Source organism: Phyllostomus hastatus, unplaced genomic scaffold (assembly GCF_019186645.2).
Source record: "Phyllostomus hastatus isolate PE091 unplaced genomic scaffold, TTU_PhHast_1.1 phas_scaffold_755, whole genome shotgun sequence".
Taxonomy (NCBI): Eukaryota; Metazoa; Chordata; class Mammalia; order Chiroptera; family Phyllostomidae; genus Phyllostomus; species Phyllostomus hastatus.
Genome location: NW_025334039.1, coordinates 8,947,821 through 8,963,875, shown reverse-complemented (window position 1 = coordinate 8,963,875; position 16,055 = coordinate 8,947,821). Strand labels below are relative to the sequence as shown.

The following is a 16,055-nucleotide window of genomic DNA, read 5'->3' as shown; positions in this document are numbered from 1 at the left end:
AGGGCAAGTTCCAGGGACTCAGAGGCTGCCCCACCTGGATTTCCCAGTGCTACACCAGCAGATCCTGTTCTCCCTACTTCTTTCTCTCCCTCTCTGATATATAAGGTTCTTGCTAATGAAAGTTTCAAGTGTATGTTTTAGCATGCGTATTTTGAAAAATCAAGTCTTTGACACTTTAAAAGAATTTTATTTTTACTGTCCAAAATAGAATCATGTACAAAATGGCATTTACTCCAGGATTTCATTATTTCTAACTTGTCAGTCTTTTCATAACATGACAGAGGTCCGGTTAAAAATCAAGTCGCTTCCATCTAATCTAAATAGTTTCAAGCTAATCCATATCTGAAATGTGTGTTATTTCATCTTTTATATTGTTAATCTCAGCTTGGACTATGGTGAAATTAGATATTTTTTCATTTAAGAAAGCAATTTCTTTCTCTCTTTGCAGTAAGTCAGCAACCAATCTCCCAATGCGTAGTGTTAAATCATTTACCAATGGTTCAAAACGGGAAAAATCCTTCTTTAGATTATACACCTTTGGCTTTAGATCATTAGCAAAAGTCACTGTCTTCAGAACTTTAGCTCTGTCACTTTCTAGGCTTAAAAACCTATCTGTGTGCTTGTTGAAATCATTCTTTAGCTCTGAAAGCACCTTCTTAACAGAGTTAATTCTCTGTGAATTTTCAGCTGCTGTCTTTCGGAGCATTGCCGTTCGGTCAATGCTACTTGAAAGAAGATCACCTATGTTTTTTACTGTGTTTTTCTCTACTTTTTCTATTTTATTTTCCAGTTCTTGCACAGACTCTTTCAATGATGTTATCTCAGTTACTAAACCTGAAATACGTCGTATATCTGTTTTTATAGTTGTAGTCTTGAGACCAATATCTTTTGCCATGGAAATTGTATTTTGGTCTACTTTTGTAATATCTTGAGAAAGAGTTGTCAAATTGTTGTTCAGTGTATCCTGTTTTTCAGTTATCTTGTTGGACCAAGCTTTCAGCTCGGAAATTTCCTCTTGTAGCCGCTTTAGATGAGCAAGTATTTGAAAAGACTTCAACTGTTCCATGATCGCTTCAGACTTCTGACACTATAAGAAAATATAATACCACAGTCATTAAATTGGTTAAAAGATAAAGTTGAAATTCCACTTAAGTTTTATTAGTTTTAACCGTAACTTCACAGCTCCTCTGGAAAGCATTTAGTAAAAGATGTATGAAGTGTATTACTAATGAATAAGAAGGAAAACATTAAGGAAATATAAAATGTTACTGGAAACATTTTTCAGTTGTTATTTTTGTATTATCAATCCTCTGTAGAGAAAATACGCTAAATGATAGTGACTTCTTTTTCAGTTGCTGGAGACAGGAGGAGGAAGGAATATCACATTATTTGGTACAATTCCCTCATTTTACAAATTAAAACAGCCCCCAAAGTCAGGAGCCCCAAAACATACAGTTAGTGGCAAGGCCTAGGTGAGAACTGTTCTTCCTCCACCACTGCTTCCCAACTCTTCCTTAAGCATTCCTTAATTCCTTCTTACGCCCAAGGCCCAGACAATTTTAGGTCAGTTACAACTTTTGAGTGACTTCCAGTCTAGTTTAAAGGTGACATGGCAGTCATCACCTACCATCAAATTTGGCTGAATGACAGCTTTTTGAATCCTCAGGGATGTTCTACTGACAGACTCCTTGTGATTCTTTTCCTCCCCTGGTTGAACAGCAGCAGGGTGCATTGAACAGTGTGAAGTCAGTAGCTACTGGAGTTGGACAGACCCAGCAGCTTGATTGCAAGATTCCTAATCTTGCTGAGTCTCAACTTCCTCATTTGTAAAATGGGTCTCATAGTTAGCAAAGCATTCACGGTAAGCATTCATGGTAAGACGTGCAAAATGCCCTACACAATGACTGAGATCCAGCAGGTACTCAGCAGAGAGGTGTTAGGATGTTAATGATGAATGGAGATCTCCTAACAGTGTGACAGTGCACTACTTCTCTGCTCCCCTGCTATGCAAAGCTGGGATGGAGCATTTTGATTTGTATTACATTGATAGTTCATAGCTGAACTGAAATATACAGATGCTGGGTGAATTTGTATAGCTTTTGCCAACTCTGCAAATACAAGGTAAGGCTATAGAAGAAAGGGTTTTTTGTTTGTTTTGGTTTGTGCATTTGGTGAATTTACAGCATCATTATTGTATAATGAGATCATATTAAGCTTTGATCAAAATTGTAGATTCAGACCTGGCTGGGTAGTTCAGTAGGTGAGAGCATCATCCTGATAAGATGAGGTTTGATCCTTGGCCAGGACACATACAAAAATCAACCAATGAATGTATAAATAAGTGGAAAAACAAATTGATGTTTTTCTCTCTCCCTCTCCCTTCCTCTCTCTCTAAAATCAATTAAAAAAAGGTAATAGATTCTGTCAAAGGTCTACAAGTAGGTTGAGATTAAAAATAATGCCATTAACTTTGTAACTTACAAGTTTAGTTTTCTATGAAACCATACAGGTGAATAAATCAACATTTTTCATTACAAAAAATAAAAGTATGCCTAGTCAACAGCTTCTAATAAAAATTTAAAGAAAAGCATAAATATACTTTGGAAATTTACATCCAAGAGTTTAAAAAAATTAGGTGTTTGTTTTATAAAAGTGAATTATATGTATGCTAAATGTTCTTTTTTAAATGAGTCCAGTATTCTGTATCAGAAATCAATTCATATAAAATCAATTATCAACTACAAAGATACAAAAGTATGTCTAAGAATATGGTAATCTGCCCTGGCTAGTGTGGCTCAGTGGATTGAACACCAGCCTGTGAACCAAAAGGGTCGCTGGTTTGATTCCCAGTCAGGGCACATGCCTGGGTTGCAGGCCAGGTCCCCAGTAGGGGGCGTGCGAGAGGCAACCACACATTGATACTTCTCTCCCTCTCTTTCTTCCTCTGTTCTCCTCCATCTAAAAATAAAATAAAATGCAAAAAAAAAAAAAAAGAAAAGAATATGGTAATCTTTCTTAAGGAAAGATCAACAATGTAATTCAGTATTTGATATATAGGGAAGTTTTTGAAATTTCAAGTATCTCTGTTAAGTAAATGAATGTAAGAAACAGAGGAAGATAAATTTGGTACATCTAAAACTCTCATGACATTTTTAAATAGGGAAACCTGTACATAAAGGAATATACATGTGTATACACACACAATAGATTTCTCATGAAATCCTTGTAGAAGGGCAGTTTTTGTTTCCCTCGTAACTGCCACTGTAGAGCACAGTGGCCACATTGTCTCCCTTTATTTTCTGTAACTTACTATGATATACACAAATTAATAATAATAATGAGGTATCAAATACAGTGATAGACCAGAAAAAAAAGTGGAAGTGAAGAACACAAGAGATCACATCTCATCTTATAAGATGGATGTTGAAAGAACAAAGTTGCAGCTAACTTTATAATCTATTTTATTAGCATGAAAATAAAAGCAAACAAATACAATTTTGTCAGTGCACATAGACATGAACTTAGAAATTCAGAATTCAAGAAATTTAATATTAGGATTCCAGAAATTAGTGCTATGCCTTTTTAATAGCACACTTCCATTTTTATGATCAATGGCTGTCCACCATAGGAGAACATGTTTGGAATTTTTCAAAAAATGTGCAGATTTACACAGTAAAACTACATGACCACAACTGCCTTTTGTAGCCAACTGCTTTCAAGTTCTTTGTGCTTAATTCCACTGAAATTGCATTATAAAACTGGGACTACAGTTGGTTATTGTCAAGAATAAGCAAGAACAATACTTCCATATGCAGTTGACTCAGTTTTCAATGCCAAGTTTGAACACTCTTGCTACATGAGTTTACCAATAAAAGTCCCAAGGCCTTCCCCAACCCTGCACATTTCTGATTATCGTTATTCAAAAAATACGGCTAGATCTCTGCTTAATCACATATCAGTATGTCCATGACTTATTCCTTGTGACTCTATTATAGAGTTTTGAGTAAAATAAAATCACTATATGAAACAAATTTGATCAGGCAATTAGTTTGGAGACTCTTTAAAATGATGGACTTTTAATTACCTTAATTTTCATCATCTTTTTTTTCATTTTTATTTGTGTGTGTGTGTACTCAGCCCACTGTGGGGAGTGGCTCTGGGGCAAAGGAGAGAGGGTGGAGGCTGAAGAGCAGAGCCTTTTAAATTTGTTTCATTAAGTCCTGTGCCTAAGTTGGAGAGGCAGGAAGTTGTACCTCTGGATGAGTAGCCTAACCCTAACCCTAAACCCCAGTGTCCCCTTCCCCGCTCAGGAACCCAGAGGAGAGCCTGGAGAACTTCAAGGTGCGGGAAGCTGAACTGGCCCTCGGAAAGGTAAAGCCCTGAGGCCTCGTCCCCTGAGCATTTGGCACATCTGCCCATGGCCTTAGTTTGCAGCCCCGTGTTGCACATTTCTGTTTGTGGTGCCTTTCTCCAGCTGGTGCATGAAAGGCCAGGACAGTGTCCTAATTTGTCTTGACTTGAACAAACTTGGCACAAGCAGGCTGCCCAGCAAATACCTCTTAAGTGTCATTAATCCACAAATACTGACTTAACTCTTGTCAGGTAACAGGCACCATTCTGGTCCTTGGGGGTATAGTAGTGAACAGAAGAGATAAACCCTTGCGTTCCTAGAACTTATACTGGGGATAATAGTTCATAAAATTTGTTCCACAGAAAGTTTGTTAAGGGGATACGGAGTTGGAAGTTTACAGTTTTACATGGTGGGGGGTTGGGGCGGGGTACAGGTGGAGGGTTAAGGGAAGGGAACATTTGAGAAAGGCCCTCAAGGACAGGAGCATTCTAGGCAGAAAATTGGTGTAAAAGTGTGAGCAGGGAAAGAGGGAAAGTGTGGAAAGAGGTGAGGCTGCAGAGTTAGGGAGGTGGCAGGCTGGCTCTCATTTTTTCTCATTTTGCTGCTTTTTCCTGTTTAAAATAGGCCACAGGCTTTTGGTGTATGGTTTCTCTGGAGATCCTGTATCTAGTAAACTCAAGACTCTGTAATACAGTCAGAACCTTTGAAAAAAAACATGGCAGCTATGCAGAGATATTCCAAAAGTCCATACTCACTTCAAAGCACACACACTTAATTCATAGGAAAAACCTTCAGCAAAAACATACATGGAGCAGCAAAAGTAGGCTAACAGTTTACTCGCAAGGAAAATAATACAATAATTAATAAGTAATAATATAAGAATAAACTGTCTCATGTACTCACAACTGTAAACTACTTTTACCTCACTCTATATTTACTATTATTTAGAAATTCTTACAAGATTCTGTAACACAGTTTAGAACCTTAACAAAAAGTTTAAAAAAATGTTTCCAAGACTCCATAGTTTTCAAAAAGTGCATATTAATTCATAGCAAAGCACCCCAGGCTTGCCCTCGGGCATGATATCTTTTATTTTAGACAAAATTTCTATGAACTTCATTGTCTGGATTCTTAGCCAGTAGTAAATTACAAAAAGAAGACCTGGCTGAGACTGGCATTTTACCAACCGACCGGACAGAATGATAGGTCAGGTCACCTTTTCTGGTGACAGAAATGATAGCACAAGTATTATAGATATAAGGATTGAAAAATAGCAAACTGGGGTCATTTAGTAAGGAGGTAATCTTCAGTAGCTCCTAGAGAAATTAATATATTTGTATATCAATAGAAATAAGTGAAATTCATAATGATGACTATTAAAGAAAAACATTTAAAATATTAAGTATATTGCTTCTTAAAAAGTAGAGAAATATATATTTGAGAAATATATCTATTTAAAATGGTTAAAATAAAATAAGTTTTATTGCTTAAAGAGATAAGCTTTGATCATCGGGATAATCCATTTGTGTGGACACCTCCCTTCTTTTCCCATAATGTAGGATGACGTGAGACATCATCACACAACGCCAAAGCATGGAACCAGTCAACTGATACATAGCAATATGGTTCATCAGAATAGATGCAGTGCATTTAGAAATCACCATTGATTCCTTTATTTTCCAGATTATGTTCTTCTAAACCTCCTTTTTCTCTTGTGCTTGAATGTACTATAAACTCATGAACCTTTCCTTTCAGAACATCCAGTTCATTTTGCATCTTTAATATGCTGTTATCGTACTGAAGTCCTTCAAGGGTTTTCTGCATCTCCATGATCTCAGATACTGCTTTGAGCATATCCTCTTCCATATTAAACATCTGAATAGTTAAGTCTTCCATTTTCTTTTCTGTCCCTAGCAGGTCCTGAGAAACTTTGAGAACAGAGCGAATTGCACTTTCTATGGTTGGCAAATGTGTCTTGCATTCTTCCACGTTGGGTTCGTAGCTGGAAAGCTTGTTGGTCAGGTCTTCATCTCTGGCAAAGAGAGCATGCTGTTCCTCTTCTAGCTTTTCAACCGCTCTTGTATCAGAGCCCAGCTGCTCCTCGACCCGCAGAAGATCCTCCTCTTCTTGTCTTTTCACTGTTCTAATATTTCTGAGTGTGCTGTCTTCTAAATCTTTTAGCCTTTCAGTGAGCAATTTTATTCCTTGTTCAGCTGAGTTAATTTGGACAGTAACTTGAGAATGTATATGCTTTGATTCCGACTTGAAAATGTCTGTATTAACATTCATTTCTTCTAGGCTTCTCTTCCAGAAATTTGTAACATTTTGGAATTTCTCATTAAGGCTTTGCATCTTTTGAGTGAGCATCTCTTCATTGTTTTGAATGTCATGCATGACATGCTGGAGGCTGGACACTTCCTGCTCAAACTGGGTCACCAAAGACATGGATGATGTAGCTTCCTGCAGGATACTTTCAGTAGACTCAAGCTGCATTTATAACACAAAACAATTCCCAATGCTACTTAATAACTTTTATATTAGGGAAACACACTTTAACAAGTATGTGCCAAGTTCAAATTCTGAAGATGTCTAAAATACCAAGTATATCAGAACCATACTGACAAATACATTTGTTACTTTAATGCTGTTTTAAAATACTCAAAACAGATTTAGCAGGTTAGCACTATAGCAGAAAAAGACACACCTGAATTTATAATCCTAAATACTGGCACACTTTCATGGAGGGGTATTCAAGTGAAAAATAATGCTAAAGGAGCCTGAAGTATATTACATTTCTTTCTTTTTTCACTCCAATGGAAAGCAACTTAGTTGTCATTTAAATGGTTATTTGGCTTTTTTAGAAACTGTAAATAGTTACAAAACTTATTAACAGAATCAGATATCACAAAGGCAAAATGAATAAAAAACCCCCACAGTTTAGTGAGACAACTTACGTCAAACAGTAAAGTGTTCTAAGTAGCTGCAAATTATGGTAAGCTCCTGGCATGTTCCAATGTATGCCTGGAACATACATGGGCCAGGTTGTGGACTTCTCTTAGTCTACACTCACACACATAACAGCCTTAGAGACACAGAAAGGCCTAGAAATGAACATCAATTTATCAAATGTTTGAAGCCTTGTGTTGAAGGCAATACTGTACAAAACATAGTTCTGCCCTTCAATAGCATAGTTTAATTGGGGTGAAAGCCAAGTCTATATGACAGGGGAAGAACTATGGAAGCACTCACATGGGGCACCCAAACAAAACTTTGATAATCAAGGAAAATATTCTAGAAGTGTTATATAATATCTGCTTTCAGTTACTTCCTCTAAATTATTCTACACACTAGGTGCCTCGTGAAGGCAATAGGTAGCTCGTCAGTCTCATAAATTATTCTACATACTACAGCCAGATTAAACTTTTAGAAACTGCTGTGTATATCACAGGACAACATGAAAAAGCCCACAATGTTTCCTAGTACTTCTAGGATCAAGTCCCAAAGTCCATAACCTCTCTCTGCGCTCGTCTTCCTTCTTCTTTGCTCAGCTAAGTTCTGTCCTTCCTTCAAGGCTCAGACCAGATCTCAGCTTGTCAGCGGAGCGTTCTGCCATAGCCCTAGCCTGACAGTTTGAACTCCTGCGGCACATATCGTGTTGTGCATTTGCCCTCTATTTGCCACTGAACACATATAATTCAAGAATTTTTGAGTGTTCGTTCACTCTGTGCCAGACCTGCTCTAGACACTGGGTATGAAAATGTAGATATAGTATAGTCCCTGGCTTCACAATTGGGTTAAGGGAGATAGTGCCTTGGACCTTTTACATCATATATTCTAGAGTTCCAGTAAGATTTATTAAGTGTCCTCTGTTTCATTATTAGGCAGTAGGGATATAAACAAGAGACACTGTGTTAGTCCTAAAGATCAGGAGAGGAGACAAATTAACAATGACAAAAAGATCACAATAGATTATGATTTGTGTCGTGACAGAAATAGCATGGGAGAATGGATGCTTGCAGGCAAGGTCAGACTCTGGGTGTCAGTGAGGAAAGGCTGAGAAGTGACTCTGAAATCCGACCCTTTAACAGGCTGATGAGCTAGTCTGGTAAAGACAGGAGAGCTTCCAAATTCTTTCGGGGAAGAGACCATGTCTTATGCATTTTTGTAGTCCCTGTATCTTGGGGTATAAAGAACATGTTTGTTGATGTTTAAGAAGAAAAATGGCCATAAACCTTCTGCACCCACCCCAATCATACTTGAAGCAGTTCCAGGTGACAGCTGGGAGCAAATGTGTGACAGTACAATAAGACAACACTGAGACCTTGTTTGTTGGGAACGCCCTGCCTGGTTTCAGAAGCTGTAATCCCCTGTGGCTAAGGCTGAGTAAAGGACCTTGTGACCATAAGCCACTTAGGATAAGCCACAAAGCTTATCTTCCTTGTAGGGACACCACCTCTGTCCCCTTTCTCTTCACTCTGCTTGGCTCCGGGCGGATGACTGGTTAGCCAACGATCAGTAAGATTCCTCAAAAGAGAGACAACCTAAGACAGGCACAGTCTCAAAGAGGCCCTCAGGGAAGGACTTGGGGGCTACAGAAAAAGGGGGTGATGGACCCTCGCCCCTTGGTTTTGACATAGCCTGAGTCCTCATTCTGTCTGCAAGAAGCCTCCTAATCCCTTGGCTGCCTTACTTCCCCTGCCTGACTTAAGCCTGAAACAATGCTGGAGGTGGGTGCAGCCCTGTGCTGGAAAGAGCGGGTTCCCTAGGGTGATCAGGCCTAAGACAGAATGTATAAAATCCTACAAAACCTACTTTGTTAATACCCTCAATTTAAATGATAAGGGTCCAAGCAGGAAGTGAGTTTGTTCCCCAAAGTTTTATGGCCCTTTAACGACTTGACCCTGACTCAGAATAAGCCCTCAGAGTTCTCTGAATGTTATCTATTGTTTAATCATTTCTGCCTGACAATGATTGATGAGCTTTACATATACACCCTGTATTCCTGTGCAAATTGACCCAATAAAAGCTTGTCAAGGCAAGGGCCAGGTGCTCTCCTCTTGAGAGGGTGGCCAGGAGCCAGGATCTTCATCACTTGTTTACAAATTATTTTTAATGCCCACATGTAGCCCTAACACAAGTTCCTTTAAAAAGCAATTCTAAGAAATACATGCACATTGGTAGCACTGCTAGGTTTAGTTGTCTTATCAGCAGCATTTTGAAGAGGCAAGCTTGTCTTCACCTAAGGTAGCCCCTGCCTGGGCTGTTCATCAGAGTATAACCTGAGGCAGTAGACCCCAAAGGTTGAGAAGATCAAGTTTGCAAGATAATAAGGTCTCAAGATTTAATCTGCAAATACAAGATGGGGGAAAAGTAAGTTTACAGTTGTTCCTGTCGAAAATAATACAATAATTAATAAATACAAGAATAAACTCTGTTTTGTGTACTCACAACTGTAAACCCACTTTTGCCCCATCCTGTATATACTGCCCAGTAAACAATAGTTAGCATTTATGGATTCCCAGATATTCTAAGAGTTTTTCATTTTTTAGAAAAGAGTTAATACCTTAAATTTATTACTGCTTGAAAGTGTTCGTAGAGTTTACATATATATTTTATCTCATCTGATCTTCAGAGAAAAACTTGTTATTCTCACTAACAAGGAAATGGATAAGGAAATGGAGGCCAAGAGAAGCTGAAGTGATTTTTCCCAAGGTGATGGATGCAGTTGTGACGGGACCCCATGCTTACTTGTTTTCCCTTCCTACCACACTGTGCTGCCCATTAGGGTCAGCTCTGTGAAACGGCAGCTACTGTTAAACTATTCCTGGGGTGGAGTAGGAGAGAAAGAGCTACATTAAGACTGAATATTTTTTGGATCCTATGATATTTTAAACATCTGTTTCAAAAAGCATTTTAACCCTGGCTGGTGTGGCTCAGTGGACTGAGTGCGGGCCTGCAAACCAAAGGGTCCTGTTGGATTCCCAGTCAGGGCACATGCCTGGGTTGCGGGCCAGGCCCCTAACAGAGGGCACTTGAAAGGCAACTGCACATTGATGTTTCTCTCCCTCTCTTTCTCCCTCCCTTCCCCTCTGTAAAAATAAATCAATACAATTTTAAGGAAAAAAAAAAAGCATTTCAATTGCTACCAAAACTTTCATTTAAAAAGGTAACCTTTCTTCAAAATTTGCTATCAATAGCTTTTAAGCTCATAAAGTTTGTCTCCTGGATTTTTTTTTATCATGTTCCTTCTGATTAGAGGGTCCCCAACAATGATAACCAGATTCCAACCTGAGCCCTACGTCAAAATGTCAATTCTTGCAGCTCCTTCCCAGAGGCCCCTAAGCTCACATTTGATGCCCTGGCATGTTTAAAGGGATATGGAATTTTTCATCCATGGTCTTTATCTTCTGAGGGAGTATATGCTCATCCTGTGCATGTGACTTCAGGAACTGAGACCCTCTATTTCATTTATGTTTATTTTTATAGCATCCTTGCTCACCCTGGTGCCAATCACAAGTCCTATCTACCTTATGACATGAGTAAAGATTTAGTGGATGAATAAATGAACCAACAAGACAGGTTTCCCGATGACAGCTTGGTCCCTAGTAGCTGGGCAAGGCCCACATGATGCCTTATTGATTATAGCAGACCCTCTCCCAAGAGGTGCAGTAGTTAAAATTTTTTGTCACACATTTCTAAGAATCTCAGAAATAATGCGTCTGCATTCACAGCTTGAAGAAACACAACAGACATGGATTTTAATTTTCATGTGGTTATAAAATCATTTTTTTAGGTTAGTCAGTCTTATATACACATGGACATACGCTTACCAAGTGGAAAGAAGAGGAATAAATACTGATGGATCTTTGTCCAACAAATGCTTTTCCTACTTCAATTTTATAGCTAAAGATCTATCACATTTTCAGTGCTCTAGACACTTGATATACAAATAGAAAATTGAGGTCACCTCAGCATGAGCACATTAGCCTTTTCAAACAATAACATTATAGTAAAAAAATCTTTGTCCTTTCAAAATATAATTTGTCTAAATTGGATTGAAGGGACACTGTAAAGATGTAGGGAGACCTATGAGAGTTAAAACAGCATTGTCCGAAAGGTAGGGAAAAAGAATTTATGAACTGGGGTAGATAGTGGGGAAGAAAAATGGGAAAAATATTCCCAAATAAGTCAGTTAATAATTACCTTTTCTGAAATTAAACTGATTTTATTTCGAAGTCCTTGGAATTCATTCGTTTCTATTTTCAATAACTGGTATTGGTTTTCCACCTTTGCAAACTTTTCCACCTGCTGAAATACAAACCTGGAAAAGAAAAAGAATCACTATCACCTAATTAAAATCTATTTAAGTCTGAATTTTAAAAGAGTATTTTATACCCAGTTCTGGTAAGGACAATATAAATTCTGGTATGGGTAGTAGCAGCTTTTATTAGTTTATTTGAATAAACATTTACACACTAACTGATATGGCTCAGTGGATTGAGTGCCAGCTTGAGAACCAAAGGGTTGCTGGTTCGGTTCCTGGTCAGGGTACATGCATGGGTTGTGGTTCCCGGTTTGGGGTTTGTGAGAGGCAACTGATCTATGAATCTCTTGCACATCGATGTTTCTCTCCCTCTCTTTCTCTCTAAAAATAAATAAATAAAATATTTAAAAAATATTAACTCGTTAGCAATAAGGAAGATTTTCTAGAAGCCAAAAATGTATGATGAGAGGAGGTGGCTTCAATTCTGAAAAACTAATTTTTAAAACAGACATCTGGATTAGCACCCAAGGTGCTTCGTTTCCTTTTTATATGTCAGAGGCATATTTCAACAGTAATTCAAAACCTCTTCACACTCATCTCTAATCTAGATGAGACAAAGAATCAGAACCACATCTTGTAGTTGAAGAAAGAAAGGAGCTGTAAGTAGTTCTGGAGCAAGGATTTCTATTTCTAGGGTCCTGCCTCTTTTTGGATTAATATCAAAGAGGCAGCATATCATACTGGTTGAGTAAGGAGCTGGGCAACTTTGGCTCTGCCATTTATTCTCTGTAAAACCACCTTGGGCAAGTTATCTTTGCTACAGTTTTCTCATCTGTAAAAAGGGGATACTACCACTTAGTTCACAGGGTTGTTGTACAGATAAATAGGCTCTTATTTACAAAGCTCCCAGACAGTGCCTAGAGCGTGTCACACCTCAGCTACTCTTCTTTAAGTGCCCTGCCTTTTCTTTTTTTTTTTTTTTTAAGATTTTGTTTATTTATTTTTAGAGAGGGAAGGGAGGGAGAAAGAGAGAGAGAGGGAAACATCAATGTGTGGTTGCTGGGGGTCATGGCCTGCAACCCAAGCATGTACCCTGACTGGGAGTCAAACCTGCAACACTTTGGTTCACAGCCTGCACTCAATCCACTGAGCTACACCAGCCAGGGGTGCCCTGCCTTTTCTTTCAGACTGCTTTGTACAGCTGCTCTGCCATCCTCTGACAAGCCTATAGTGGTTGACAGAAGCTCCAGACCTGTGCCCCTTTGAAACCAGGGATGGGTTTATGACAAATGAAGGATGCAATGCAATGAATGGATGAGACCACTCATAAGACAACCATTTTCTTATCCTGTTTTGGGGTCTCTTCCCATTATCATGTAAGTAAAGGCCTTGAAGGCTTGGGTATAGGAGGAAAAGACCAAGTTAATTGGCTACCACAGCAGGGTTTACAAAAGGCATCCTTTTGACTCCACAATCCATTGCAGTCTATAGACCTCACTCGGGTTCAGGGCCTGGTGGTATTAAACTGTGCATTCCCTTGGAGCATTGCCTCTGCATAGCTCCTTTAGGAATCTTAGATGGTAGGCAGACAGCTGATTGAGGGCTAATATATTATAGGAGTTTGTCTGGCTGTTTCAACTTAATGAAAAAGAGGCAAATAACAAAAAGAGCTGTTATAATGGAACTTCAGCAAAAAAGAAGTTCCAGGGCCACCACTGGAGTCAGTAAACCAGGTAGTCCCGTTTCGTGCTACAGCTTAATTTTTAGCGTGATACTGAATGTTCTGTAAAACACTGACTATATTCCATTATTAAAAAGCAGGACATTTAAAGAATAACTGTCTTAGATAAAACTCTATTAACAAAATGCTGAAAAATGGGGTTAGCCACACTTTTACTGTATAAATGATTTATAAAGTGTGTTAGATAATAAAAAGTGAGTTACCTGATTGTTTGAAGAGCTTTTGACTTCTTATACATAATTACCTCAAATGTGATGAGAAACTTTTATAAAGGCAATTTAGCATCTGTTGATATATTCCAGAAGAAACTTTACAATGGTACTTCTGGTTTTCAATTTATGTTATTATATAAACTAGTAAAATATTATTTGTGACTTGTTTAGTAATTTCACAAATTTTTTGAAAATGGAATCTCTTCAATCCTCTTACCTGAAAAATTTCCTTAAGAGTTTATAAACCAAGTCTGCAAACTAACAGTCAAAGCCAAGGAGTTTTGGGCAACTGTTATCTCCAATGTCTTTTTGTTAAACTGACAAATCAGGACTTTATCTGTTACACATTATCTTTGCTTACTCTCTGAACAAGACTCCCAAGACTAAAAGGCCTGAAGACACTGAGATAGTGATCTCTTCAAATCCTCCTTGGGCAGTGGAAAGGTTTAAACTCCTCCTCCTAATTTAATTTAAGTGTAAAAGGATGGCTAAACTGTGTTGATAGGCACAAATATTTCAATGTTGTATTTTAACAGTTATGGACAGTCTCAGTATAGTAAGCATTCAATATCCAACAAACTGACCTTTAGATGCTGAAGTATGTGTTCTAGAGGTAAAAATCTCCATGGCTTTATGATAATTTCAGTATTCTGAAAGGCCAAAGTCATTATCCTCTGGAGCATTTTACAACTGGCTTCCTGGCAACTGTCATCAGTTTTGGTTCAAATAAAATATCAATAAAAATTCTCTACTGTTTTGGATATTTCTTATGTTGACAGATCACTATTAGTGCTTTTTCCCAGGACAGTAACTAAATTTTTGGAAAGCTGAACATTTTGTGATATAATTTATCTCATATGAATATGCATCTTTGGATAATTAATGAGAATAAAATCAGTAACTAAAACCAGTTGTCTAGGTTCCAGGGAAGAGCAACATTTATCTTTGAGGATACTAACTTCTATTCCTGAATAACTTTTCCAATACAAATAGGTTTAACTTACCTAAAGAAGGTCATGCATTTTAAGACATAAGAACAGTTTATTCAAAACAGTAAATTCAGTACATTTATTCGTTTAAGATCAAGATCAAAATATTCCATAAACAAAACTAACATTAGTAAAATAATATATATCTTTGAAGATAACATTTAATAATCAATACTTTACATTATTGTAACAAGTCTTTTAAGTTCGACTCAGGATGAGTCACCACTAAAGTATAATTAAAAATTTACTAGCATAAAAAAGTTCTAGACTAGAGGATGTACAGGGTTCCTTTTGGAATTCGATTTCAGATGAATATTCTTCTAAGTAATTTAAAATCAGTGAAAAATGGAGGGAAAGTCTAATTTAAAACGTCTTGTCACAAGTGCTGTTTTTGTAGCGTTCCGTACTCAAATTCAATCTGTAGCTTAGGAATAGACTAAACTTTTATACACGCATGCACAAGGATCAAGACAGAAATCCTCCAAACTTTGATATAATCATTAACGTTTCTTGGTTTGAGATCATAAGGAATCCTTTTAAGGTTGCAAAACGTTGCCATTAGGCATTTATGAGGTGGGGCAAATTTCTCCCGGACAAATGCACAGCAGACTGGAAATAACGGGTTATAAAAACGGGAAAGCTTTAGACGTGTCGTAGGCACTTTAATAAAGTTTGGTCGAATCTGCATCTCTTAAGAAATGGCTGACTCGTTTCAAATCTTAGCCTCAACTCCAGTTGAGCATACCGGACAAGTTACTAGTACAAAGGTAAAATGAGTTACAAGAAAAGAGGGAAAGAAAAAAAAGAAGTTGGGGTGTCCCTTCTTGGAGGTCGAGGCAGAGAAACAGAAGCCGCAAGTCTGGTGATGGGTGTGGAGATTAGAGGATGCCGAGCCGGGTGGGGCCGGAGCAGGACCAAGACAAGAGCAGGGCGATCGACCACGGGAGGCCGTACTAGGTCCCCGTACGGCCTAGCGTCCACTTACCAGGCCAGGCCCAGGCACATCCCCAGTGACAGGAGACTCACGCCAGTCCGGGGGTCCACCCAGCCCCCACCTCCACTGTCCCGGGACTCTGGGTTCTTCCCGCCCTCGCTCCGCTTCCCGGGATCCGCGGGGGCTCCCTTGGGCCCCGACTTCTTCCGGTTCTTCACCTCGGACATGTTTGGAGGTCCCGAGGGTAGCAAAGCCAGGGCGGACCCTACACTTTCTGGGAGCGGGACGTGGCCGCCCTGGCCTCCGCTGGAAGCCTTGGTGGTGACCGCGTCCCCGCCCAGACTTAGCACCGCCCAGAAATCAGCCCTCTTTCTCTCTTGGCCCTCCTCGCTGCTTCACGGAGTCCTCCCATCTTCCAGCTGCGACAGAGGTTCACACAACCTCCTCCTCCCGCTGTGTTAATGCTTCAAGCCCCAGGAAACCTTAGCCTCCAGGCTCCCGCAGGCAGCTGGAACGCCGGGGGCGGGGCTGGCAGCGCTCACCACGCCCAGAACGCGGTGCACC

General features: G+C 39.0%; 1 protein-coding gene across 2 annotated transcripts; it reads right to left on the bottom strand.

Moving 5' to 3' along the window:
• Nucleotides 1-171: 171 nt before the first annotated feature.
• Nucleotides 172-16,012, bottom strand: LOC123810675 (IKBKB interacting protein). 2 transcript variants are annotated; one of them, XM_045826582.1, is made up of 3 exons: nucleotides 15,543-16,012; nucleotides 11,555-11,672; nucleotides 172-1,087 (listed from the first exon to the last, which is right to left on the bottom strand). In XM_045826582.1, exons 1-3 carry the CDS (start codon nucleotides 15,716-15,718, stop codon nucleotides 332-334), a joined length of 1,050 nt encoding a protein of 349 aa, XP_045682538.1. In that variant the 5' UTR covers nucleotides 15,719-16,012; the 3' UTR covers nucleotides 172-331. The 2 variants fall into 2 exon arrangements, with proteins under 2 accessions (XP_045682538.1, XP_045682537.1); XM_045826581.1 differs by lacking the exon at nucleotides 172-1,087 and adding an exon at nucleotides 5,508-6,838.
• Between the last annotated feature and the right edge of the window lie 43 nt (nucleotides 16,013-16,055).

Coding starts and splice junctions, on each gene's coding strand:
- LOC123810675 (XM_045826581.1), bottom strand. CDS start 15,718: ATGTCCGAGGTGAAGAACCGGAAGAAGTCGGGGCCCAAGGGAGCCCCC. Junction 11,673..15,542: donor ATGTGCCTGGGCCTGGCCTG/GTAAGTGGACGC, acceptor TTTCTTTTCCAG/GTTTGTATTTCAGCAGGTGG. Junction 6,839..11,554: donor TCAGTTTAATTTCAGAAAAG/GTAATTATTAAC, acceptor TTATAAATGCAG/CTTGAGTCTACTGAAAGTAT.